At 37.0% G+C, this 26,882-nt stretch overlaps 2 protein-coding genes across 2 annotated transcripts; one reads left to right on the forward strand and one right to left on the reverse strand.

Annotated features, from left to right (window-relative positions):
* The first annotated feature begins 6,155 nt into the window (after positions 1 to 6,155).
* Positions 6,156 to 7,202, forward strand: LOC148843645 (uncharacterized). Its single transcript, XM_088959437.1, has one exon. It carries the CDS (start codon positions 6,156 to 6,158, stop codon positions 7,200 to 7,202), a length of 1,047 nt encoding a protein of 348 aa, XP_088815563.1.
* A 15,246-nt stretch (positions 7,203 to 22,448) lies between these two features.
* Positions 22,449 to 26,618, reverse strand: ENDO2 (endonuclease 2). Its single transcript, XM_088956801.1, has 9 exons — positions 26,044 to 26,618; positions 25,621 to 25,795; positions 24,683 to 24,787; positions 24,133 to 24,188; positions 23,955 to 24,038; positions 23,657 to 23,749; positions 23,498 to 23,565; positions 22,846 to 22,919; positions 22,449 to 22,753 (listed from the first exon to the last, which is right to left on the reverse strand). The coding sequence occupies exons 1-9, from the start codon at positions 26,161 to 26,163 to the stop codon at positions 22,602 to 22,604; spliced, it is 927 nt and encodes a 308-aa protein (XP_088812927.1). The 5' UTR covers positions 26,164 to 26,618; the 3' UTR covers positions 22,449 to 22,601.
* Positions 26,619 to 26,882: the final 264 nt, after the last annotated feature.

Consider the following 26,882-nt stretch of genomic DNA (forward strand, 5'->3'; position numbering starts at 1 on the left):
TCAGACAATGCAAATGAATACTTTCATGGTAAACTAAATGAGTTCTTTGCCTCCCTTGGATTTATTTATAGGAGCTCATGCACAAGAACAACACAACAAAATGGTGTTGTAGAAAGAAAAAAAATAGACACCTCCTTGAGGTAGCTTGAGGGATGATATTACACATGAATGTTCCAAAAAGGTTTTGGATGGATGCTATACTTATAACTGCTTATGTCATCAACCGCATGCCCTCTAGAGTGTTGAACTACATGGTCCCTCGTTAGTTGTTGTTCCCTCAGTCCCCTTTATTTTTCATTCCCATGAGAGTTTTTGGTTGTCATGCCTTTGTCCATGATTTGTCTATGTCTTGGTGTCTTTCTAGGTATCCCTCCTCTCAAAAATTGTACCAATGCTTTGATCCTGTTAGTCATAAGTTTTTTGTGTCTATGGATGTGTCCTTTTTTGAGTTTGAATCGATCTTCCCTGCCTCTCCTTAGGGGGAGAGTAGTGTAGAAGAAAAGAAGTAGGTTCAGGTCTGTTAAGTCTCTCTTCTTTCTATTCCAAACCTTGCCCCCCTTTTGTGTCTTCCAACGTATATGTCATAGAGATCAGCAATGTGATAGAGGTTTGGAGTAGCCAAACATTGAGCAACCGACACCGTCAGACTCCTAGGAAGTAAGTCCAAACCCTATTGCACCTATTGATACTCCTACTCCTATTGTGGATGACCTTGACATTCCTATTGCTTAAAGAAAGGGAGTCAGGTCATGCATTACCAAACATCCCATTACCTAGTATGTCTCCTATGATCATATTTCCGCCTCATACCAAGCCTTCCTATCTATAGTTGATTGCATCTCTGTACCTAGAAATGTTGCAAAAGCCTTAAAATGCCCTAAATGGGCAAATGCTATGGAGGAGATTAATGACCTCCATAAAAATCAAACTTGGGAATTGGTGGATCTTCCAAGGGGGAAAGACCTAGTGGGGTGTAAGTGGGTGTTTATAGTTAAATACGAGGCGGATGGGATAGTTGAAAGGTACAAAGCAATATTAGTAGCCAAGGGGTACACTCAAGTGTCTAGGGTTGATTATGATGAGACTTTTGCTCCAATAGCTAAGATAAACTCAATTAGAGTCATCCTATCATTAGCTGCTAACTTTGACTGAGAATTGCATCAGTTGGACATAAAGATTGCTTTTTTAAATGGTGACCTAAAGGAGGAGGTGTACATGGCTCAACCCCTAGATTCTGTGCCAAGGGAAGTGAAAATAACGTGTGCAAGCTGAGAAAATCTCTTTATGGTTCAAAACAATCTCCTAGGGCTTGGTTCAGTAAGCTTCACATGGCAGTTTAGCAGGTATGGTTCAAGCAATGTTAGTCTGATCACACATTCTTTGTGAAGAGATGTCAGGAACATGTTAATGTATTGATAGTGTATGTGGATGGTATCATCATTATAAGAAATTGGAGTTCATAAATATAAAAAGTGAAATAATTCTTTGCATCTAAATTTGAAGTGAAAGATCTAAGTCCCCTGAAGTATTTTCTTGAAATTGAAGTCACCCCCTCAAAAAGGGGTATCTTCATTTCTCAAAGGAAGTACACCCTTGATCTATTACAAGACACAAGCAAGTTAGGCATAAGGCCAACAAATACTCCCATAGATGTTGATTACAAATTGGGTAACTATGATAGTGAACCTTTAAAAGATGTGAAACATTTTCAAAGGTTAGTGGGAAAATTGATTTATTTGTTCATCCATCGTCTAGACATTGCCTATTCAATTGGGGTCTTGAGCCAATCCATGCACTCTCCTAAGAAACCACACATAAGGCAATAGAGAGAGTTCTTAGATACTTCAAAAAGTATCTAGGAACAGGTCTACTATTCAATAAACATGATCATCTAAAGGTGGAAGTCTTTACAAATGCTGACTGGAAAGGTGTTGTGGATGACAAAAAGTCCACAACTGTGTATTGTACATTTGTGAGAGGAAACCTAGTGACTTGGAAAAGCAATAAACAAAGTGTGGTAGCAAGGTCAAGTGCTGAAGCTGAATATAGAGCAATGACACATGGGGTGGCTGAAGTTCTTTGGCTAAAAAACCTTCTAGGGGAGCTTGAAGTTGCTGTTCATAATCCCATGTCTCTTTACTGTGACAACAAGACAACCATAAACATCACCAGCAATCTTGTCCTACATGAGAGGACCAAGCACATTGAAGTGGACAAACACTTGATATGGGAAAATTGGAAAAAATGGGAAATTAGCGTCCCTTACGTCAACTCCAAGGAACAACTTGCTAATGTCCTCACAAAAGGACTTCATACTTGCGGCATAGTGAGTTATGTGACAAGCTGGGCATGATAGACATATTCAGCCCAACTTGAGGGGGGAGTGTTATGAGGATTATTTAATTGTTATTTTATAGTTGTTGTTAGTGTGATGTCAACCAAAAATGCTATCATCCAGTTTCTTTCTTTCTTTATTATTAGCTTGTTACTAGGGAGTGCCACCAGGGACATAATTGTAATCTCTCATCCCTTTATATTAAGTTAATGTAAATAACAAATTGGCTGCTGCCAGTTATAGTTTTTGAGACCCTCAATCATATCTTTCTCTTTTCCTCTCTTCTCTTCTCTCTTCTCTCTCTCTCTCTCTCTTTCTCTCTCTCTCTCCATGAATGATTGCAATTACTGTTTTGACAGATCGCTTTATAACTTATTCGAAAAGGAGTAGAAAATGAATCATCTCCAGTTGTTGGGGTCCAAGTCATTAAACCTGATGAAAACAAAGAGAAGTCTGCTAAAAGGTTGAATGAAACTGTGGAAGGGAAGATACAGATAACCATTGAACGAGAGGAAGGTAGAATTGAAGAGAAGCCTAGCAAGAAAACTATATAAGCTGATCAAATACAGATGAATTATCCAACAACTGAAACTCCACAAACAGATGATCAAATGGTTTAACGGTTAGGTTTATTTTGTCATTCCTAATATTTTTCTTATTTTGTATATGAAGAAAAGTAACCTGAAAGGCCTGAATTGGATTCTTTCTACACTATGGTTTCTTCCACTTTGGTTTCCTGAAAGGCCTGAAATATTTTGTCACAATTCTTATTTTGTCATGATTTGGCTCCACTTTGGTTTCTACACTAGCTTGTTACTTATTAATACCACTCCTTATTAAGGCCTGAATTGGATTCTTTGTTAAATTGATATGGTCATTTGGGATTCTTCTCCCAATGATGTTTTTCTATCTTTCTATTAGGTACAGGTTTCTTCTGTGACAAGCTCTTTAGGTTTCATCCTACCCATGACCCCATTTCTTCACATGCTAAAGGAGGTGGGGGGAGGGGGGATGGAAAGAAAAAGAGGAAAGGAATAACTTGGTTTTTTACTGTTGCTGGTTTGAGGTATATCTTGATTGCACCTCCGCTATTACTATATTTTTACTAAAAATTGCAAGTACATGTAAACTGTCTTAGTTCAACTTGTCTTGAAACCATTTGATTCTTGTCAAGACATAACAAGGGTATTTGTGACATTGAAACTATATCATGAGATATTATTGCAAATACTTATCATGTAAATTGTCTTAGTCCAACTTATCATGAGATATTACTTTAATTTGTTTCATTGGTTTAAATATCAATGAATAGGGATAAGACAGAGAAACTATATAATCAATGAGATATTATTTTAATTTGTGACATTTTAATTTTTATTTGTGGTTAAGGAAATACAAGATAGAGAAACTACTACATATTCCTAGGCTAAAAATGTTATAGGAATCTATTGGATGAAAAGAGAAGATGAGACAAGGGGACGATCAGTCTCCATGTACTATTCTTTTTACAGGCGGTGTGGAAGAGATTGATTACCTAGAGGCTTCTGAGCAGCAAAGAGATTCTCCTGATGCAAAGCAATGTAAGAACTTAATTTAGATAGGTTTTTGACTTCTTTACTGATCTTAGCCTAGAGTTTGATTCTCCTGAACCAGTGTGGCAAGAGCTTTAAAATTTGACATTTAAAATTTTTTAAGGGTCAACGGTTGAAACGATTACCTGTTTGATCTGTTTTACAAATATTAAAATAAAAATAAGAGGGAACACCTCTCTTTGACAGTGTTCAGTAAGGTGTGTCAACCGCAATTGTTTCAACCGTTGCCCCTAGCAGACTAGACAAAATATCAAACATCTTATAGGCAGGTCTAACTACAGTGTTAGGATATGGCCCCGGGCTGACAGTGCTCAGTAAGGTTGCCTGGAATGCATAGCGGCATGAGATGGAATGCATTCTAACGCATACAGGATAACCGTTTCTGTAATTTTTTAATATTTCCCTTCCATCAGCTCCATCAGCATGAGATGGAATGCATAGCGGTAGTTGTCAATACATGGGTGTAGTTTTACACTGTTGTTCATCCAAACGCTACAGAAAATACGCTGATGTTTTAGACTATTCTTCCAAACGAATAGCAGTGTAAAAGCTGCATCTATCCGGTTCTTTTTTTTGCGCTTACATGTTGGACCAGCTTTCTTTTACATCGATGGAGTTTTGTCTTTACACCTCAACAAACAAAACCTAATATAATTCTGGTGAAGAACAATGCATTAATGGGCATGTTGGTACGTGCGACCATCGCCACATCCACAATGAAGCCTACCTATTGTTCCTCATGCACTATGATAAATATGATGGTTATACTTATTTACCCTAGTCGTAAGACAGTACACACATCACTGCGATGCCCAGATTAAGCATTGCGAACCTCAAGAGTCAACGAACAATTGAGACTTGTGAAGATTGCCATGTGGCAAGGTCGAAAACCGGTGTCAAGAGTCCACAAACAATTGAGACTTGCAAAGATTGCCATGTGGCAAGGTCAGAAAAATGATGTTAGGGAAAGTCTGCATAGGTCTGGTCCATAGGCTTGAAGTGTGGACATGCTCAGTCCCATTCATACCTTATACTTGAAATCTATATAAATACATACAAATGACCATAGCAAAAGTGATCTCAATTTCAACCGTAAATATTAGAAATTAAGTAATTGGAGTCGAATTTGTCAGATTGGTTATGAACAAACTTAACTGAAATAAATTATTGTTATTTTTGTATTATAAAAAAATATATTAAAAGTATTATAAAATATAAATAATTAATCATTAGAAATATAAACTAAATGTATACTCTTATATGTTTTATTGTTTAGTTTTCCTTAACAAATCCATGTCCCCGACTCCCCGTTAGGTAATTAATTATAATAGGAGATGAGGATTGAAGACGACTTGGTCAAGGCCATTCATATCGTTCCACACCCATCGGCTTTTACACTTGTTAGTTTTGAATTGGCTACCCCACCTTTATTATTTCCATGGGAGGTTGGGGCATCTACTCACCTTGTATGAATGAGAAAGTAGCTTCGTCCATGGTTTTAAACCTCAGAGAAGCCAGAAGTTTTGGCTATTTTAGGTGAAATTTTGACAAGTAAAATTTCAGTACCCAAAGTTTTATCATATTTCATTTTGATATCATCATTAGAAACTGATGAAAATCTTGATTTTATTTTTAATTAATGCGATGGCTTCATAAAGGCAAGCTTTTCCGCCATTAACACTACGAGTGTACTTCGTACTTTGAAGTTGTTCCCACAGCTCCCTCTATCCTGGGTGCCTCAAGAGAAAACCCTGATTTAAACGGAGAAGAAAGGGTCATCATATGGGAAGCATTCAACCATTGCATTGGTCACAGATTTAACTTATTCCTATACAAATTAATTAGTGGCGTATGGACATTAACCAAGTAGATTTTCTGAAAATCACGATTAGACTGACTGAGTCTTATGTCAAGCTTCATTTTTTGTCTTTTGGGTGGTGTCATTTCTTTATTATCCTAAAGTCTAAACATATCCTTCCTAGAAATTTCTTCGCGCAATAACAAATAAAACGAACATTTCATTCTATCGTCCTCATTGTCAACTTCATCAAGCACATCTTGCCATTTTATGACATATCTGGAATCTAGAGCCCAGACTCAAAATCAATCATATCAGATGAACGTAATCTGAAGAATTCATGGGTTAGCTTCTGCCCTATCTTTAACCCTACTTCAAGCAAAGAAATTAACCAACAAGACCGAGTCAAGTCAATTGGGTCTAAGCCTATATGTGTATACATTGCCTTCATTTTGGAGCACAAAAGCATTGCAAAGAGAGCATACCATCAGAAGCTGGGGGAATGTCCACACAGAACACGATGAAATCTTCCGGCCAGTTGGGTGTTGCGGGAATTCTAATAGATGCACTGAAAATCCTCTTCAATGGTGGGAAGCTCATGGCTTCCATCTTTGTCTTCACCATCCTCCCTTCCTCTCTTCTCTTCCTGGGCAACCATTTCTCTACCAAAACATTGGTTCTTGATCTGGTTCTAAAAATTATAGACTTGCAACAAAGTACACCAGGAAGTGCTGAATACATCGAGCTACTGGGCGAAATCAGAAGTGATGTTGGAACTATTATGGTCACAGAAGGGATCTTCATAGCTGCTGTTTGGCTGGTCTGTCTTTTCGTCATGATTGCAACTATTTATGCCTCAGCCGTGAACTACAGCGGCGGAGACTTGACTCTTAAGGAGTTGATTTCAAGGATCAGAGCAACATGGACGAGTCCAGCAATCACTTGGTTCTATGTTTCTCTCTTTAATCTGGGTTGTACTCTTCTTGTCTGGGCTTCCCTAGGTTTCTTCTTCATGGTTGCTACTGGTTCCAGTGGTTCGATTGCGTTGACTGCTATTGCTTTCATGGTAGCTCTTCTGTTTCTTTGTATTGCACTCTATCTGTTCCTGGTTTCGATTGTGAGCCTCGTAGTCTCGGTTCTGGAAGATGGTTGTTATGGGATGGAGGCAATTGGGAAAGCTGAAGGGCTTATCAAGGGAAGAAGGCTTCAAGGGAGTCTTCTCATCGTTCTTTGTGGTCTAGTTCTCGTCCCCATCTCGGGATTTCTTGGATTCGAAATGAGCAACGTGAATTTCACAGAAGCTACACGATTAAGAATTGCAGTTCTGGTGATTAGTATAATTTGCATGGTCAAGATCTTCAGCTTAACGGTGTTTACTGTGTTTTATTACCAATGTAACGAAATCCCTGCTGAAGAGGTTCAAGTGCAACAAGGAAAGGGATACAGCAAGGTTCCCAGCGATGAAGGCCTTCCTTAACAGGGCTGCTGTGAATTCTCAAGTACTCAGTGTCTCGTGTCCTCTCTTAGTGTGTATTCTATATATATATAACTTGGTTGTTTTACAGTTTTTGTAGCAGGTTTCTTGTAGTTTGGAGCTTGATGATTTGCTAATAAGAAATTCAAATGAGGAAAATTTTCTTTTTCAGATGGTAATACAAAATAATACAAAACATAAGGTTCTGCACTCTATATATTTGCATTTATAGTCCTTCCAAACTGACCTAACGAAATAACAATTCCCACAACGGAAGACGATGATATGGCTCAAAGAGAATTTCGATATTGTTGGTTTGTAATGCTTGTCTTCATGGGTAGATGCCAAAGAGCCGAGTCAAGACCAGGTTTACACTACAGCTTGCTTTAAGGTGGGTGAAGCTTGATGTGACGTACGCTTGGGTTGTGGCAACCCTAAGGCAAAAAAACACGGTTTCTCCTTAGGTTTAATAGACCTAAGGGATGGCAATTCTCGCCCTCCCCGACCACGGGAATTGTTTTGGCTGGGTAGGGATAGGGATGGGATTAATAGGGATCCTCGACCAGAGTTGAGGTTGAGCGGTTAGGAGGAGAATGAAGCTTTTGCCCCTCCCCGATCCTGATTATATATATTAAGTGGGGGTGAGTTGAGCCATCGATGATGAAGAATGGAGTTTCTACTCCACCCTGATTATATATATTAAATGCTATTTATATTAAATATATTGTTTCATATATGATTTTATTTATATTATTTATATTATATATATATATATATTTAAAATATTATTTATATTTTATTTTTTTTTATTTTAATTTAATTTATTTTTCAAAATAATACTGTTAATTTAGAAATTTTAGGGACTCGAGTCCCTTCGGGGAACCCATCTCCATTGGGGATCAGGGATGGAGGATAACTTTTATCCCTGATGGGAATTGGGGTCAGGAGGGGCTTTATTTCAAAATCAGGGTTGGGGACGGGGAACATGATCCCCCAAACCCACCCTGTTGCCATTCATAGACCTTGATTAGAACTAGCTTAATATGCCCAAATGGATTTTTTGGGGAAAATTGCTGAAATCTTCCTTCAAGTTTTGGACTATTGCTAAAGCATCCCTTCAAGTTTGGTAATTACAATCACCTCCCCTAACTTTTTTGACACATTGCAAGTAAACCCCCTCTGTTAGAATCCTCTAAAAAGAGGCATAAAATTGTCCAATATACCCTTGTAGTTACAACAATGCACTTTATGAAAACAAGAAAGAAAAAAGAGAATTTAAAGTTGGCACTTTACTAAATGATATGAAGGAAAAAATTGGAAGATAAATCAATTTCGAAAAAGAGATGGAAAGGTTTGGGGTAGATATTCATATGTAGACAAAACTTGGAAAATAAACATTTTAGTCAAAATAACGACATGAGTATTTTGGACATTTCCATGTCTCTTTTTAGAGGATTCTAACAGAGGGGGTCTACTTGCATTTATGTGATAGAAAGTTCAAGGGAGGTGATTGCAACTACCAAACTTCAAAAGAGGTTTCAACAACTAGGAATGTCAATGGACTGGTTTTGGATTGGACCCTATCCAAACCAAAATCAATTTGGACAGATTGGATGGACCAACAAGACATATTGAATTGTACCAGTCTAGACTTAATGGTCCAAAGTATTTATTGGATTGGATAGGACTTGGTCCATCCGTAATATCATGTCCATTAATAGAAGATGAGAATTAATATAGGTGTCAATGGACCAGATTTGGGTTAAAACTAATTTAGATTAAAACAAATTTGAATAGATTGGACAGTCCAAACATTGAATTGGACCAATTCAAAATGTTCATTAGATTGGATTGGACCTGGCCCATTTGTAATGAAATCACATTGGACTGGACTGGATTGGACTAGATTTGGTCCAATTGAGACCTTTGTTGATTGGCAATGACTAGAAACTTAGGGGAGGTTTCAACAATTTACCTTTTTTTTAAACCCTAAGAGTATTTGTAAGTTATAATTCATGTAATTAAGGAATATATAGTAACATTTGGTAGAGCTAAGTGCAATCAAATTTTTGAAGATCAGTACTTGGGCCAATCGGAATTTGTCCGACGCATCATAAAATTTAGGCTAATGAGGGGCTTGTTTGTTCTGAATCCAAAGTGTCATTTGGCAAGTCTTTTTGGAAAGATCTTCCAACATCCTAGATGTCCAAAAGACATATTGAGCTTTTGGGGTCTTGTCTTTCAAGATAAATATCATTTGGTAAGCGGTTCATTCTATCGGGCTTTTAAGAATGCATTTAGAGGCTATCTATCATGCAAAAAGACTAAAAAGCTTATTAAATTTGGCCTTTTTGGCTTTTTGGGTCTTTCCACACACACATCTTCTCATCTTTCCAGCTTTTGGCTGCTAAACAAAAAAGACTGATTTTCAATCTTTCGAACATGCCAAAGCCTTTTCCACACTATAAGACTTGCCAAATGCCACATAGTTGCACTTGAAGGCTATGTTAAGGGCTTTTAATTTTTAATCAATAATAATGCCCCATGCCACCAATGTATAGAACTAAGAATTGAAGGTTGTGGGCCATCTATCTATCTATCTATCTATAAAACTACCTAAAATCTTTCTCTCTCTCTCTCTCTCTCCTCCCACACGTTTCTAATAACCTAAATAATCTCATTTCCTAAAATTTATCCTAAATTATCTCTAATTCCTATTTATGTCCTAAATTTTATCTAATTCATATTTATCTCTTAAATTATCTCTAATTTAATAGAGAGTTTATCTTAAATTATCTATAATTCTATTGAGGGTTTCTAGCGGTTAAGGGCAACTTTTTGCCCTTAATATCAATAAAAATAATATATTTTATATAATAACATAAATGAAGTATCTCTTTTTGAAAAAGATCAAATAAGGGCGTTCATCTTCCTCCTCTGCATTTGGCTAGCAAATGCCATTATTTTTAACAGAAATGAGATATCCGATTAAGCCTAATCATCTTAATGGCATTCTTCAACAGCAAATAAGGAATTAATGGAAAATTTAAGACGAACACGGTCAAATAAGGGCATTCTCATCTTGCCGGCGAAATGAGATATCTTTACGCCAATAATAGCTTCTCTTTCAAGTGGAGAATGCTTCCTCCAGCTTCTTCAACCAACGGTTTTTGTGATTGTCACCCTGTTTCTTCTTGAATTTTAAATTCAGTCAGCCGGTGATAATGGCCTTGCTCCATCGAGCTCGCCCTTTGGCCGCGACAGCCAGGACTTGATCTGCAGCTTCACATAAAACTTGACCACGAGGTGGAGCTTTTGAGGATGCAAGGGATTGATTCCGGTGAACTTGTCGCAAAGCTTCGGTGCGACATCTACCTTTTGGAAACTTGAGTGAAGAGAGACGATGCATCGATTTACTAGAGAGTTCCGCTCCCAGACCGACAAATCCTCCTCTGGCGACGCCTGCTCCGCCTCATGGCTTGGCATCCTTGCACTGCCATCAGGATTCACTTGCTCACCTCAACCTGCTCTGCCTCCTCGACCTCAAATCCATAGGAACAACTCACTTCTCAAAAATAGAGTTAAGATGATTAGGCTTAACCGGAGGGCATTCACCGGCCAAATACAAAGGAGGAAGATGAATGCCCTTATTTGATATTTTTTAGAAAAAGATACCTCATTTCGGTTATTATATAAAATATATTATTTTTTTATATTAAGGATAAAAAGTTGCCTTTCTCTCCTTCACTTTTTATCTATATATGTCTAAAGAAAGTTTGAATTAAAAAAAATTAAGATTTATTTAAATATTCTAACGAAATTATATTACAATTTTTAAAATACAAAAAATAATTATAATATTTTTAACAATTTTCATATTATTAATAAGGGAAAATTCCCGTCGTACCATGTACTTTGGCCCGAGTGACAATTTGATCCCCAAACATTAAAATGCAACAATTCAATAAGGGCATTCACCGTCAGTCAGCCCATAAAAAGACATAAATACCCATTTCATTATTCAACAACCGAATTTGAATCATTTTCGAAATGACGAAAATGACCACTATATTGACAGATTCCTCTTCCGCTTCCGCCTTGACCACAAAATCCAGTGAACTTGCTATTAGATAATAAACAACCTCAAAAGGCTTATTTACTCTCGCTAACTAAGCAACCTCTACTACAGATTCAACTGGAACCCTGCCCCTGCTACTCCTCAAGAACCCCTCTCCACTTCCAAACCCCTCTTCCATTTTCATAATGGGAGAAGCCACAGACCCAACATGATAATTCCACCGAACAAGCTTCTTATGATAACCCCTCTCCACTTCCAAACCCTGCCCTTGTTGCTTGACCTCGCAGTGCGCCTTACCCCAATAGAAATCTCTCTAGTTTGGTTCTTCATAAAAACCATTGAATCTCCAGGAACAAGCTTCTTATGATTAACGGACTTACTCTACCCAGTCATCAACAAATGTTGACATGGCGTCCCATGGTAAATGTGCCAAAAATCCCACATCACACCATGAACATCTCTCACTATAATTGCCTATAATAGCGGCTCAGCCTTGTAGTTCAGTGGGGGAAATACTAAATCTTCACAAAACCTGGGAACCGAAAACCCATCTCCATTGTTTGCATCGCTTGGTGTTAGGATATTCAAGAATGACAAAATCCTTTCCTCGGAATCCTCAATGTCACTATTCTGCGACAATCCCGTTACAACCAGCGGCATACGAACCATTCCGGAAAACAATTGATCCAGCGGTTCAAGATGTATTTTTGCAAAAACCTCATCAGTATCAAGATTCACTAGGAACATAACCAACACAATTCTTCATAGAACCATGTGCCTGACGTAGGCCAGAGAACTAAAATCTAGAGAAGAAGAAGCCTGCTCCGCATGGCCTTGCGGGAAGTAGTAAACTGTGGAACCAACGGTGAGGATTTTTAACTCGTTCCTCTCAAAATAGGTTGTATCGCTTTTGGAAATTCGTTCCTCTCAATACAAAACAAAAAAAAAAAAAAAAAAAAAAAACAAAAACAGAGATCATAATCTCCTACAATATCGCTCGCCATTGAAAACCCATCTCTCCTCTTTATTCTTCTTCAAGGAAGAGAAGATGCTTCCCTACCAGAGTGGGCATACCCTTCAAATGAGCGATACCAGGTGATAAACTTTTCATTTCTGCAACCTCTTCTTCTTCTATCTTGTCATCGCTGTTGTAGATGAATCGAGTGTGCTTCCCTATAAATCATGACATTTTCTTCTGGTTCACGTTCATCTTTCTCAGCAATGACCAAGTAACTAGAGTCTTTCGAGATTTAACAACCTCTTTGTTCTTTCCATCCATCCCCGTGACGGATTGAACACAAAGTAGATTAGATTTTACATTTTAGAATTCAATCGGATAGGAGGGAAAAAGAATGGTTAGTCAGTGAACACCACCTCTTTTGTCATTCCTTCAACCCAGATTGAAGAGAAAGGGAATAGGGTAAAAAGAAACGAAAGGGGTAAAATTTGAATATTATCATAAAGTTTAGTTTTGCCATTATGAAATTATTTAAATTGCACCTAATGTCATGTGATGGATTTGACGACAGGGAGTTAACGTTAGGTACCAAATTGTCATAAATTGAAAGTTCAGGTATTAGATTGTCGCATTTTAAAGTTCGGGGACCAATTTTTCACTCGAGCCAATGCACATGGTACTGATTGGGAATTTTTCCTATTAATAATTTTATATTTTACAAAATTCATCATAAAATTATAAATAAAATTCAAATAATGAAAATTTTAAATATTTTACATATTATTTAAGTACTTAAATAACTAAATAATGTTGTAAATAACTAGTTTTTTATCAATTAATAATTCTAGAAAATAACTTTCAAAAAATTAATATTTATTAATAATTTAAAATATGAATCTATATTTATTATAGATTTATATATTCTAAAGTTAATATATGAATCTATTTTTGTTTTGTTATTTACCAGAAAATTTTCAATATTTATTAGAGATTAAACTATTCTTTGACATTACACTATTTATTGACTAATTTAATATATTTATTAGTATTTATTGTATTTTTATTAGTTATTTATTGTATTTTCATTATCAACATATTTTCAATAATTGTGTTTTCACTATAATTTTTCAATAATTATAGGAGATTAAAATATTATTATTTATTAGAGATTGGACTATTAATTTAACTGGAATTAGGAATGTTCATGGGTTGGTTCGGTTCGATTGCTGGTTGTTTGGCCTAAAAATCGATTTGGTCCGATTGAGGAGTTGATCACTTGAAACCAACTAACCATTAGTGAAAACTGACCAACTCGGGTTGTATCAGTTTGGTTTGATTTTTAGTTTGATCAGTTGGTTCAAAAGATTTAAACGTAAAAACAAAATTTAAAAATTAAATTTTAATTTTAAAAAATTACAGTGGCATTATTAAAACATAAATTTAAAAAGTAAATTTATGACATAAAATGTTTCAAACTAAGAAATAAGGGAATTTTCCCATTTTCCATATTAAAAAATTATATTTATAATATAAAATATTAATATATCTATGGTTAGGTCATTCAATTTTGGTCAGTTTGTAAATGGTCAAAGCGAATGAAATTGATCCAACCTAGTCTAGTTAGGAAATTGTTGAACCAAAGCCAATAAAAAATACTAGAAAATTGGCCAACTCGGGTTGAGTTGGTTCGATTGGTTGGTTTCATGAGTTTGATAAACAACCCTAATTGGAATTAGGGCTGCAAGTCGAGTTGGGTTAGGTTAGGTTGAGACCAACCCTAGCCCAACCCTATGTTCTAAACCCCCAACCCAACCCTAACCCCAATCCAACCCGACCTACCCAACCCTAACCCTAACCCTAACTAATTCCTTCAACCCTAACCCAACCCAATCGGTTGAGTTGGGCCCAACCCAACCTTCTTCCCATCCCTTAAAATCTAGTTTTTTTTTGAAAGAGAATACTTTAATAGTTTAGTTTAACTCCTATTCTGATTTTTGAGTTCTTTACAGAAAAAATAAAGGATAAAAGAATTACACCAATTCTAAAATAATACAGCCTTGATTTAGAATGAAAATAAAGATGAAGTCAGACTTTTGTTTACTTTTTTGATAAAATACTATCTTTCCTCTTTTAAACAAACATTTGTTTTAGATTTTAAAATAAAAAAAAAAAGTTAAGAATTCGCAAACCCAATGAACAATTAAACAATTAAATAGTACACCACCCTGGATTTATGTTAACTTGTTAAGGTATCACTAATAGAGTAACGGTTGCACAAATAGTAAAAAAAACAGGCCCTATTGCCCTATTCTAATCATCCTAGAACAAGAAACCTAACCCAAAAGTCTGAAATAGTGTGTGATTGTGTTAGTGTTGAGTGACGAACATAGGTGAAAGTTTAGATTGCTAAAAAGACTAAAAAACACCATTTGAGACAAAATATTTAATGGTGTGCCATCAGCTGTGAGTTGTGAGTGACGAACACGTGAATGGTTTATTCATATATTTTCATATTAGTAAAAAAACTAAAAACACCATTTGATTATTTGATCTCACATGAAAGGAAAAGAAAAAATCAAAACATAAAAAATATTGAGATTTAACACTTACCAGTTCTGTGGCAGCAAGTTATCAGCTATGGGTGATGGGCATCTGGGCGGCAAACAAGAAAGAGTAGAACACTTTAGATGATAGACCACTATAGTGTAGACTCTGTACTTCTGTAGTCTGTACTCTGTAAATGGGCAGCAAACAAACAATAGAGAGGAGACCAATTGACCACTGTAGATGGGCGGCAAAGAGGAGAGAGGAGAAGGATAAAATTTTCAAAAAGACAAGGTTATTAGTAGGCCTGGCAAAAAGTTGACCCAATCTGCGAATCTTACCTAACCCAATCTGCGAATCTCATATTTAGTTAACTGAATGCGAAAATGACCGACCTGAAAAAAACTGGGTTGGATTGGGTTGGGTCATGGGTCAACCCGCTGACCCGATTGTCAAGTCTAATTGGGATTATTTATGCATGGTTAGAAGTTTCCACTCTTTAATTTTTTTTATTTAGTCTTTACTTTTTATTGTTTACTCTTTAAATTGTTAAATGTTCAAAATTTTTATTTTATATTTAGAATTTTAAGGTTAATTCTTTTAATTTTGATATTTTTCATGTAATTTTTCTTTATTTTTTTTAATTTCAATTATTTTTTGTGATGACCCAAATTGACCCATGGGTCAACCCTAACCCGAATATTTAGGGTTAGGGTCTAGCATTTGACAACCCAACCCGAAATTCAATCCGACCCGAAATCAACCCGAATTAACTTGACCCAACCCGACCCCGACCCACCCAATCCAATTGCCAAGTATAGTTATTAGGGTTTTAGTTTTGTTGGTTACTTGATTAGGATGTGATTAACTTAAAGAAAGGCATGATAGTATGTAGGGGGCTATATAAGTATCATGCATCTAAACCCGATCATCAACCCAGCCCAAGTTGCAGCCCTAACTGAAATTAATTATTTTTGTATTATAAAAATTATTAAAAATAGTATATAAAACATAAATATAATGTGAAACTTGGACTTTGGAAATCACAATGACAAGAAATATAATGTGAATTTTCTTCATCTTATATCATTAATTTGTAGGATTGAATCTTCCCATGGTGATGATGAATTGTCCAAGTGGGTGGCATTCTTCATTTCCTAATGTCTTCTTATTAATTTCTTCCTAGAAATTTCCTGGTCGCCTCACTTCTGATTCTTGACAAATATCAAGCATATATAAAATAACGAAAGCCCTTTTCTTCAAGTATGGATATGTATAAACATGCATATCAGGATGTTTATGAAGTGAAAGTAAAGGACATTCATGGGCAGTTTTTTTCTCTTCGGCTTATCAAAATCGAATACATTAGGTGGGCCGTTGGCCCATAACTGTTCATCGTCAGCACCACGGAAGCAAGTGGCAGGCTTGTGGGCTAAAACATTCATAGTGCGAGCTGCGAGGAATAAAGAAAAATAAACTGAATGAAAATCTATAATATCCTGTAAAACCACTTGGGTTGACCACGAACATGACTAGAGGGAGCCCTGAAAACCACCAAGTCTGATTTTTTAAGGTGATAGGTGTTAAAGAAATGCTTTAATTTCTAAATCCTGGAAGATTGAGCCTTCTTCCATTCTTGACTTCACAAAGGAGTCCTGGCTTGTTAAATTCCCAAGTGGTTACAATAGGGATAGAGTCATTGAATGTGGTCCTTGGTTATATGAGGATGACTTGACCGTGATGCAGAAGGCTGAACCTCATAAGAATGCAGAAGGCTGAACCTCATAAGAGCCCAGATTCTTATACCCTTACATTTGTTGATCTCCATGTTCATCTTCTGGGCTTGCCTGGTCAAAAACTAGGACATATACTCCGGCAGCTTCGGATGTAGATAAGTGGAGTCAGTTGCATGTCTCAAAATCATGACGACAATTTTGTTATATGTGAGTCATTTCAGTCGACCACTACATGGCAGAAATTGCCGTTAGTAATTGAATAACTGGACTTGTTTGTGATCAATTTTATAGCCACCTTGCTTTTCAGCCGCATTTCTGTAGAATTCATTGGAGTTACTTAATCATGCATGCATGTTAGAGAATATCAATCTATTCAAGGACTTCATCTAACAACTTAAGCTTTTAGGTTGAATAGTTCTTTGATATGGTATCTAAGCCATTTTGATCAAATGGTCTAGTGTTCGATCCTCATTATCCCTATTATAATTAATTAATTAAGTTTCAACACAAGGTATGGATGGACCGGGTGGGCCTGTACTTATTCACACTTCAAACCTAATAAACTTTCGTATGAGGGGGCACGTTAGAAAATATCAACCTATTCAAAGACATCACCTAACAATTTAAGCATTTAAGTACATCCATCACTATTGGGTGTACATCCACCAAATTAGGCAAGTTGTCTACTATGCTTACTTTGCTTACTGTTTCAGTCACCACCTCAAAAGCTAATTCTATTTTAACTATTCCTGCCGAGGAAAAACATATGGCTAAGCCTGGAAGCTCTCAGAATTTGAGTTCCTTGTCAGTATAGATGATTTTCCTACCACTGTTTTTACATCGCCTCTGGTGGACTAAGCACAACTGCATCTTAATCTGATCTTAAGAAGAGGGCGCGCCTGAAAATGAAGTATCTACGTTTTGATGATCCTACTACTCATGCTTTGGCTATTCCAAAGACTGAAATGGTTGTGATGGAAGACCATGCCACCAAAGGCACCATGCTCATCCTATTCTACAATTGCCATGGGGGGTAGCTTGACAATTCGACACTTTCATCATCTCCTCAAACGAGTGAAGTCTTCATTGTTTTCTTATTTTTGAAACTCGATGTGATGCACACAAATCAAATTTTGAAAAGGCTTTTCTATTATCATTATGTTGTTGTGCCATCTCAAGGTCAATCTGGTGGTATGTGACTCCTCAGTTGGAATAAGAATATTCAACTCTATTATTGTTTTTTTCTCATGTTATCCATGCTTCTGTGCACACAATCCAATCTAACCATTTTGTGTGTAATTTCATTGGTGTTTATGAACATCCACAGAAGTCGAAAAGACAGGAAGTTTGGAGTGAAGTATTTAAGAGGTCAACCGAGCATTAGTAATCCCACATTAAATACTTCACTCGAAGTAGGTGGCAATTTCATAAATTTTGGGAAGTTCGAGGGTAGTTTTGGGCAATTTTACTAATTCGGGTCAAACCCAATCTAAGAGGTCAACCGAGCTTCTGGTTCAATGATGGGGGGTTTTGGGTTGATGGTCAGAGGATTTAGAGGGGTCCCGGCCGTAGAGAGTGGGTTTTGCGTGTATGGGCCAGCGAGATTGGCCAAAACAAAATCTATTTGGATGAAGAGGTAAGTGAGGGTACTTTTTATTGAAATTTGGCATGGTGGGGTTTTTGGACAATCTGAGTTGACCAATAGGGTTGGATTGGCCTAATTAGGCCTTGATTGGGCAGATTTGGCAAGGACTTGATTCAGTTAATCTAGAGTCTCGAAACAAAATCTTTGTATGATCGAGGGGCAAACAAGTTCTGTTTTGGATGAAAATTTACAAGGTAGGGTTTTTGGGTAGTCTGAGGTGATTGATGAGGTTAGATTGAGCCAAATGGACCCAGATTGAGTAGACTCGGAATCCGATCAATCTTGGACCTCAAAACAGAATCTAGGTGTGATGGATGGGTAGACGAAGGTGTTTTGGGCTGAAATTTCACAAGTTGGTGTTTGGGAGTGTCTGGGATCTGATGGTAGTCTTTGAGGGTCAATATCATAGGAATTTAGGTCAATGTGATGTTTTATAATGAAATCTTGGTTTGATAGAAGGGAAAATAGGAGAATCTGGGGATAAAATTTTATAAGCAGGTATTATGGTATGTTCAGAGTCTAAATGAACTCACCAAGAAGACCAAAGGAAGCGAAAAGACCTTGGATGCAAAGGCGACTAACACTGACCTGGAAAACTGAAGCGCGACCTCAACAAACTCGAGCACGCAATATGTGGCGAGAAAAATGAGCCCCTCTAGCCCTTATTTATAGCCAACGCGACCAAGACTCAACGGTCGAGATCTACATGATCCAATGACTCCCATCAAAACCGGCTACACGCCATCAAAATCGGTTGAGCACGCGATTTGATGTCCACAGAGTTTATAAATGGCATGGCATCCGCGTGTACCCGATACACGATATGCGGTATTCCCTAGTCAAGCTAAATGGGTCATGAAGGTCCGATCGAAGAGCCGGCCTCCAAACCACCTAGAAGTCGTGCCAAATCCACCTAAGCTCGCCATGAACTCCCCACGACGGGTCAGGACCCCTAGCACGGGGAGTGGGGGCAATTGATAAGGGGTGATTGGGCCCGACCTAATAAGTAAGGGACACGTGGATGTGGCCTACTATCCAGACAACAAATCTGCATGTGGTGCCACGTTAGCAAATCGCGGGACCTCGGGTACTTGATCACTTCGGAGCCAGAGCACTTCAATCCCCACGTATGCCGATGTGCCACGTAACCAAACATAGAAGCTCACAAGTTGTCTCTGAACTTCTTGGGATCATGTCGTGTAACTGTAAGCCTTATACTTGGTTGAATTGGAGGAAAACGGTAAGCTTCATTAACTAGTATGTTACCCTCCTTCCAAAGTGGAACGGATCCCTATGTCACAGGCTAGGGATTCCGAGAGCGTTTTGCGAGACCCACGGCAGCCTAGCTATATAAGGGCATCAACCCCCAAGACTCAGGTGCGAACGATTACTTGCTCACTAGCTTACTTGCATTCAAGCTTTCAACTCGCAACAAGAGTACAATACTAACTTAAGCATCGGGGCGACCTCACCGAGTTAGCCACCCCGGGTTCTCTGATCCTTTATCTTGCAGCTTGGTCCAGCTTGTTATACGACTGGTGTCCAGATAATCTTCTAACTAAGAGATTCCAAATTGCGTACCATCACCCTGCAACCTCCGTAGGTGTCTCAAGCTGAGGGCCTAACATCAGGACTGACTAAGATGGGAGAGAGATTGACTGAGATAGAGCAGATCGAATAGAATAATAAGAGAGAGTGTGTGAGCGAGGGAGAGGGAGAGTGGGAGAGAGGAGGGGTTGTTGGCGGTGGTACCCTTATTAACTAAGACCAAGCAGAATAAGAAGAAGAGTGAGAGAGAATGGGAGAGAGGGAGGGAGTACCCTGACTAATCGAGATCGAGAAGGAATCGAGGAAGGAATCGAGGAAGAAAAAGAAGAAGAAGAAAGAGAGAGAGAGAGGAACTACGACGGTAACAAAATGGGGAAGGGAAGAAGAAAGAAAGAAGAAGAGGAGAGAGAGTCTGACCATCTGAGGAGATTGCTAGCGATTTGAACAGATCAGCAGTCGGCTGTCTTGGGCAGAGGGGAACATACACGTCACCTAAACTGTACAAATTTGAAATGACAATTAATGATGGCCAGTTTAGGTCACCTTTATTTTTTTTCTTAATTTAATTTAATTTACATTTTCTCTTCCCCAATGTTTGTATTCAATTGCATGATGGAATAAGTATTGTAGTTATGCATTAAGCTTATTAATTTCGTTTATACTTATTACTCATATTTTGTAGTATTATTGTTTTCTTTTTAATATTTTTGTTTTAATTTCGTTCACATTTTTTTTATTTAACTTCTTGCACATTATTTTGTAATAAATGCATTAAACCTATTAATGCCACATGTATACGCTAACGACAATTGACATGATTAACCCATGGTGAATATTTTCTAAATTGATATTTAAATTGTGAGAGAGAATTAGGAATGGCAACCTGGCAGGGATCATATTTTCTGTTTCTACCCCCAATTCTGAAATTAACTTTCATCCACATTCTCGATTCTCGTGGGAAAAATTTGTCTTCCATTCCCTGATAGAGATGAATTCCCCATAAAAACCCGAATCGAACTATTTGTATTTTCGAATCGTTTCTTCACTTCTTGAACTATTTATAATTTTTAATAATTTCTTTACTTGTTGGACTATTTATGTTATTGAACTCTTTTAACAACATACACTAGGACTGCATCTACATGCAACACAACTAATTTACATTATCACTTCTTTTATTTTATTATTAGTTTTGTATAGTTTAATTTTATATTCTTATCACTATCTTGCAGGGACCCGCCCGCTAGTAGTAAGTAATTGAAGATGCACATGAGTAGTGCAGACCTCAGTTTTGTGATAATATGATATGCTCTGGATATACTTGAATCCATATTATGGGGGTTGTACAATACAAACACAGAATCCTATTTGACCTCTGGACGTAAAGACCCACACAAACACAAAAACCTGGTTGATGTGATTGGCATTTCTGGAAATGTTTGTTCTCCACTTTTTGGGATAAATAATCTTTATTATTTTTTTTTTCAAAGTTGGACTTGCTAGTTATTTAATCCAGTTTTCTGTTGGACATTGCATTTTCAACATGTGACAGTGGGAGATTTGACTGCTTTTAATACAAACAGCAGATATCATATTCATAATGCATGTTTTCATCATCTCAGATGCTTCCGGTACAAATTGGGTCTACCATATCAGTTACCCCATCTAAACATTAAACATTGTTTAGTCAAATCTCCACTCTTGCGAGGACGTGTTGGAGGAAGATTCAATAGTAGGCTTGCTTTCTCTCTTGGTAGGACCCATAAGAGGAAAGCACTATAACTACAAGGGGAGGAGGGGATACAAGTGTATGTGTATGCCACACTATCATTTTATCTTTTTGATCGTTCGTTTTTAACCGTTGTTTGGTTTGAAATTTTAAATTTTATTTTACTTTTAATTCTTGCTTTTATGTTTGTGTTTTTCCGAACTGATGCTTGCTTTGAAGAGACACGTCTCTCTGTCTATGAACAAATATCTCTGTCTATTTGGGTGATTGAAAGCACTTTATAAATAGAATGTCAGTTGACCCAATAACACAAAACACACACAATACAGTTTTTCTCTTTGTTATTTGTCCATATTTGAGCATCATCTTTGAATGGTTCGTGGGTTATTTTATTTTTGCAACCTATTTGTATTCACCTAACTGTACTATATGGGGCAAATGCGATTTTAAGAAGAATGACTAAGTAGCACCACTTAGCCTCCTATTCACAACAATTCTCAGTCTCTCAACAATAGCTCTGCAACACTGTTTTGATTCAGTTTTAGAAAGCAAAAAAGATAAGTTTCATTCTGCCTTCTGTTTATTATTTTTTACAACAAGACGTGACTTTTCCTAGTCATATAAAAAGTATAGATACAACCCTGCTGATACATTCCGGTGTATCAATACTTTAAACCATGCTGATCAGTCGATCACCATTGGATGTTGAATAACATTCTGGCATTCCCCAATAATATTCCGGTTTAAACTGGCTGCTTATAGAATACCCAAACAAAAAAACCTCAGTGCCTATAAGATTCCTTTGCCTCTATAGTCTATTGCAGTGACTTGAGACAAAGCAGTTGTGCCCTTTGCCACAGATTCTCAGAAATGTACCTGTTTCTTAGAACTAAGAAAAATGAAATTTCTTTTGGAAACCATTCTTCAATGAACGAATTAAGCTTCTGCGTATACCATACAGATGGAGCTTCTTGTACTTTTCTTTCTTTGTGAGAGGCTAAGAGCTTCTTGTGATAGAAGAATATATGCTTCAGTAAACAAGACTAGCTAGAGAGCTTTTTTGAAATATATGTTCTGCATTTGAATAATAGTTTTGAATTAAATAATCACTCAAACATATTAAACATTTATTTAAGATAACAAGGTTCGATCTGGTCAATATCCTCAATTATATTGTTGATAAATTTTATGAACTTTAGCAAAACCAGGTATTGAGTCATCCGACCCAAAAATACTACTGAGCGTGGCTGCCAATCGAACCCCACCTTGTGCCAACCGTAAATTAACTACCGGCAGACGGGATAGGAAATAGTCATCTGCAAGTGATTGTCAATTATATATTTATCTTCTCTCAGATAAAAAATTAAAGAAAAAATATTGTATAATTGTCAAAACGAAGGTAGCTTACCTTGTAACACTGAACCTTCAGTAACTCCTTTATATGCCCAATCACAAGCTGCTTTAATACTTTCAGAAGCATAACTGCAGACAAGGCAAAATCTGGTTTATTCTTTTATGTTCATTGGTTAATATGTTTTTTTTGGGGGAAATCTAGGATTCACTCTTTTTGATTACTCATGTGAGTGCATGCCATGAAAAACAAAAGAAAATAAAAACTCAATGGAGGATTAGCTGAACATGGCTATCTCTACAGACCCACTGGAGGCAAGAATTTGGTTCTTATTGCATCTCTTTGATATCTAATTGGTTGTTAGTTTTTACTTCACTTACGTGTGAAAGCACAAGTTGCGTAACTGGTAAAACAGGATTGAAGCATAGAAGAATAATAAGTGATCAAGTGAAACACCCAACTCTATCATGGGAAAGAATGCTCCAGATATCTACTGAAGCACAAAGTTCTGATAAAATATTTGTTCATTGTTTGATGTTTTAGATTCTTCCTAACATGACTGAAGGAAATGCCAAGTCACCCCAAGTTTAAAATAAGGTCATCTGCAATAAATAAATAAATAAAAAATGAAACTGTTGTTCCCCATCAAAAGCAGAAATACTGAAAATAAATGTCTGTGGATCTTAAAAAATGAAGTAGAGAAACATACACATCTGGACAAGTCACATTATTGAAGCTGCATTTCTCCCATTCCTGTACTTGGTCTTGCCAGTCACCCTGTAATAAAGAATAAGATGGTTTATTGTAACTCACAGAAGGCGCTCTTCTCTCTTTTTAGATTGTATTAGTTAGCAATAACACAGCATACCGTGATATTTTGTTGGATTGCATCAATCATATCTTCCACATTTGAGTTGTAAGACCTTTCTTCTGATGTCTGAATTATGTTATCATCCCATACCTGAATATTTTCCAATTAATAACTGTACTCAGAATCAACAGAATGGCAAAAGTCATCATATCCATCATGGAGCTCAGTAGATTAACCCTTTAGATGAAAGATTTTTTGCTGAGATGACCAAACAGTCATGATCAAGTTATTATCTGATACTTGTTTGCACAACTGGTAAATGGTAAAAAGGAAAACAGGAAAGAAAGAATCTAACATGATGGAGGACTGTTTTTCTCCTGTACCAATGGACATCAATAGTATTGCCTCCCCGATCTGAAGCAAAACCTACATGCAGAGGCTGTGATGCATAGAAACCATTAATTAGCTTTGTGAATGGAAACTCAAAAAGTCCTCCCCAATGCAGTATACAATATATTTAATCTTCATGCTACCTGATGAATGTCCCCCATAAAATGGGAGAGGAAGAGAAGTGCTTCCGTGAGGTTATCTGATCCCCTCGTTCATTACATGAAAAGAAATGTACACTCAGTAATCATAAAAGGAGAGTTTTGCAAACTATAATTTCTGTTACTAGGAGCTTATGATCCAACTCATGACACCAGATACAGGATTTGTTTATTTGGAAAATATAAAAACAACACAACCAAAGTGTGGCAATACCCAGATTTATTGAGAGGAATGTCGCCAGTAAGGAAACCTTGTACATGCAGAAGGAATGCTCTGAGTTGTGTTTTTAGATGCTAAGTGTAAATTATAATTACCGAAAGTCCAGAACTTTAAAGGATTTATTTGTTGAGAACTCAATTGAAAAAGTTTTAAAGATTATGTACAATGTTGGGAAAAGAAAACTTAAGGCTAGGCTCAGTTTGGAGAGAGTACAAATACATAGAAAATAATACAAAATGCAAGGTTTTGCACTCTACATATTTGTATTTGTACTCCTTCCAAACTGAGCCTAAGTTGTTAAGTAAATGGCCTTACATTCAGATTGAGATGCAGTGGCATAGCTGAGAAGCTGACTGGTGTAATTTTTAATGGCCCCACTTACACACCTTCCCTTCTCTCCATTTTCATCCTTGCAGTCTCCTGAGCATCATCATCAACATAGTTAAAGTAAAGAGAAGAGTAGCCTTCAAAGAATGGGTCAAATTTCACTTAATTGAATGATTGTACAAGACTGAACATATATACAAAAATTATAAAGAATAAATTGGAAACAATTACAATAGTAGAAACAGAGAAATAAGGAAAGGAGATTCAGTAGGAAACTTCCTAAGATGAGAGTTTCCATTTTGTTTTGATTGATCTCTATAATAGGAATCCTTTGTATGGTAGCCGGTCCTTCTTTGGCAGGAAGATTAGAGCCTTCTTTGGTAGGAGATGTAGAGCTCTCTTTGGTAAGAGTTCTAGAGCTCTCTTTAGCAGGAAGGCTAGAGCTCTCTTTGGTAAGAGGGGAAGAGCTAGGGTTGGTAGACCTAGGGTTGGTCAACTCCTCAATAAACATTGTCAAATTGAGATGGTCATTCAGCATCAAAACTGACAAGCCATGGCCATTACAGTATTCAACATTGTCTGGTATGTAAATATTCTTCAATAATTAATCCCAAGAAAATATAAATAAATAACATTTACCCATGTTGCCTGCAAGATCCCAGTTCCCAGGTATATAACAGAATCCATAAAAAAATAGTGTAATAGTAATAGAAAAAATAAAGAAACAAATCAGAGATGAAATAAACCAAGGTTGCTACAAGTATTCATTTTAACAAAGATAAATCTATATATCCTGTAGAATCTGTGGTCATGGCAATCATAACATATCTATTTCATCTGAACATATGCATAGAATAAATGTGTAAACATGCTCCATTTTATGACTACAAACGCAAAGCCAAAAAGTCTGGGAATAGGAAACTTACTGTTATACTGGTAGCTGCAAAGGTCATCAGGAGTATCGATGTAGTGAAGGGCAGATGACCAGTGATACCTAAATTTGACATGGTCTGCCCATGAGCAGAGACTTCCTAGATCATTCTCTGCGTAGTCTGGAAGAAGTTGCTTCACGGCATCTGCCGCAGCTTTGTTTAAACGAGCCTGCAACGCCAACAGAAACACTACGTGTTGTATTAGTTACAGAGAAAAGAACAGAGACCATGTAGAAATCACAAAGTAATCATTTTTAAAACCAACAAACTTATGGTTAGTTTGAGGCTCTAGACACCAACAGAAGTCATGGACAGAAGTCACAGAACTAACCTGAGATATTTAGCATTGTTTAGAGGTTTAAAACTAAAGATATCTAGCATTGTGCAAAAAGTGATGAGAAAGATTGAATAAAGTACCTGAGCAATCCTGCAAACCGTGAGATGCCCATCTACTCCCCAACCGTGGATTATTGGCACAGAGAGAGAGAAGAGTAGGAAAGAGAGAAGAACAAATATGTGGAACCTGTTGAAGTTCATCGTTTCCTTCTGGTCTCAGCTCATAGACCAAGAATGATGCAAAAGAAAACTAGATTGGCTTGATGTTGTGTCTGAATGGTAGGTGTAAGGTATATACCAAAGAGAAAGGGAGAAAGATATTCTCCAGAGTCCAGACATTAATAACAGAAACCTATATTATTTAATAGCATTAAATGATTAAATATTTGATTGTCGGAGCGTGCAACGGAATTCGGAATCCTTTTGCCTAAATTCGGAAGCAACCAAAATACAAGGAAGCTGCAAAAGCTACGACTATTGCTATTGGTTACGACTTACGACAAGCCAGCACTGCATTAATCATCTGTAATGTAAAGACTTCCGTTGACACTTTAATATACCATTACCCCCCAAAGCCGTGTTTATCTTTCTAGTATCATAAATTTTCCCTTCCTTTCTTACCAAAAACATGTTTTCCCTTCCTCAAAGGAAGCAATGGTCTATCCTCTACCAAATAAAATGACTTAAATATCCTTTTCAAAGCCATGAAATACGTATCAGCCGTTTGGCAAGTCTTTTGGGATGTGGGTCTTTCTGGTTTTTCATTTTTTGTTACGAAACAGAAAAAGAAAGACCATTTTTTTATCTAACGAAAACCCAAAACATCTTCTAAAAAGAGTTCGCATCTCCGCTTCACCACGTGTCGCCTCACAAACGCCCCACACAACGTGCGGGGCATTCCCACGTGCAGGGCTAATGGG

This window comes from Nelumbo lutea, chromosome 8, assembly GCF_056320005.1.
Source record: "Nelumbo lutea isolate HS-2025 chromosome 8, American lotus-T2T, whole genome shotgun sequence".
NCBI classification, from domain to species: domain Eukaryota; kingdom Viridiplantae; phylum Streptophyta; class Magnoliopsida; order Proteales; family Nelumbonaceae; genus Nelumbo; species Nelumbo lutea.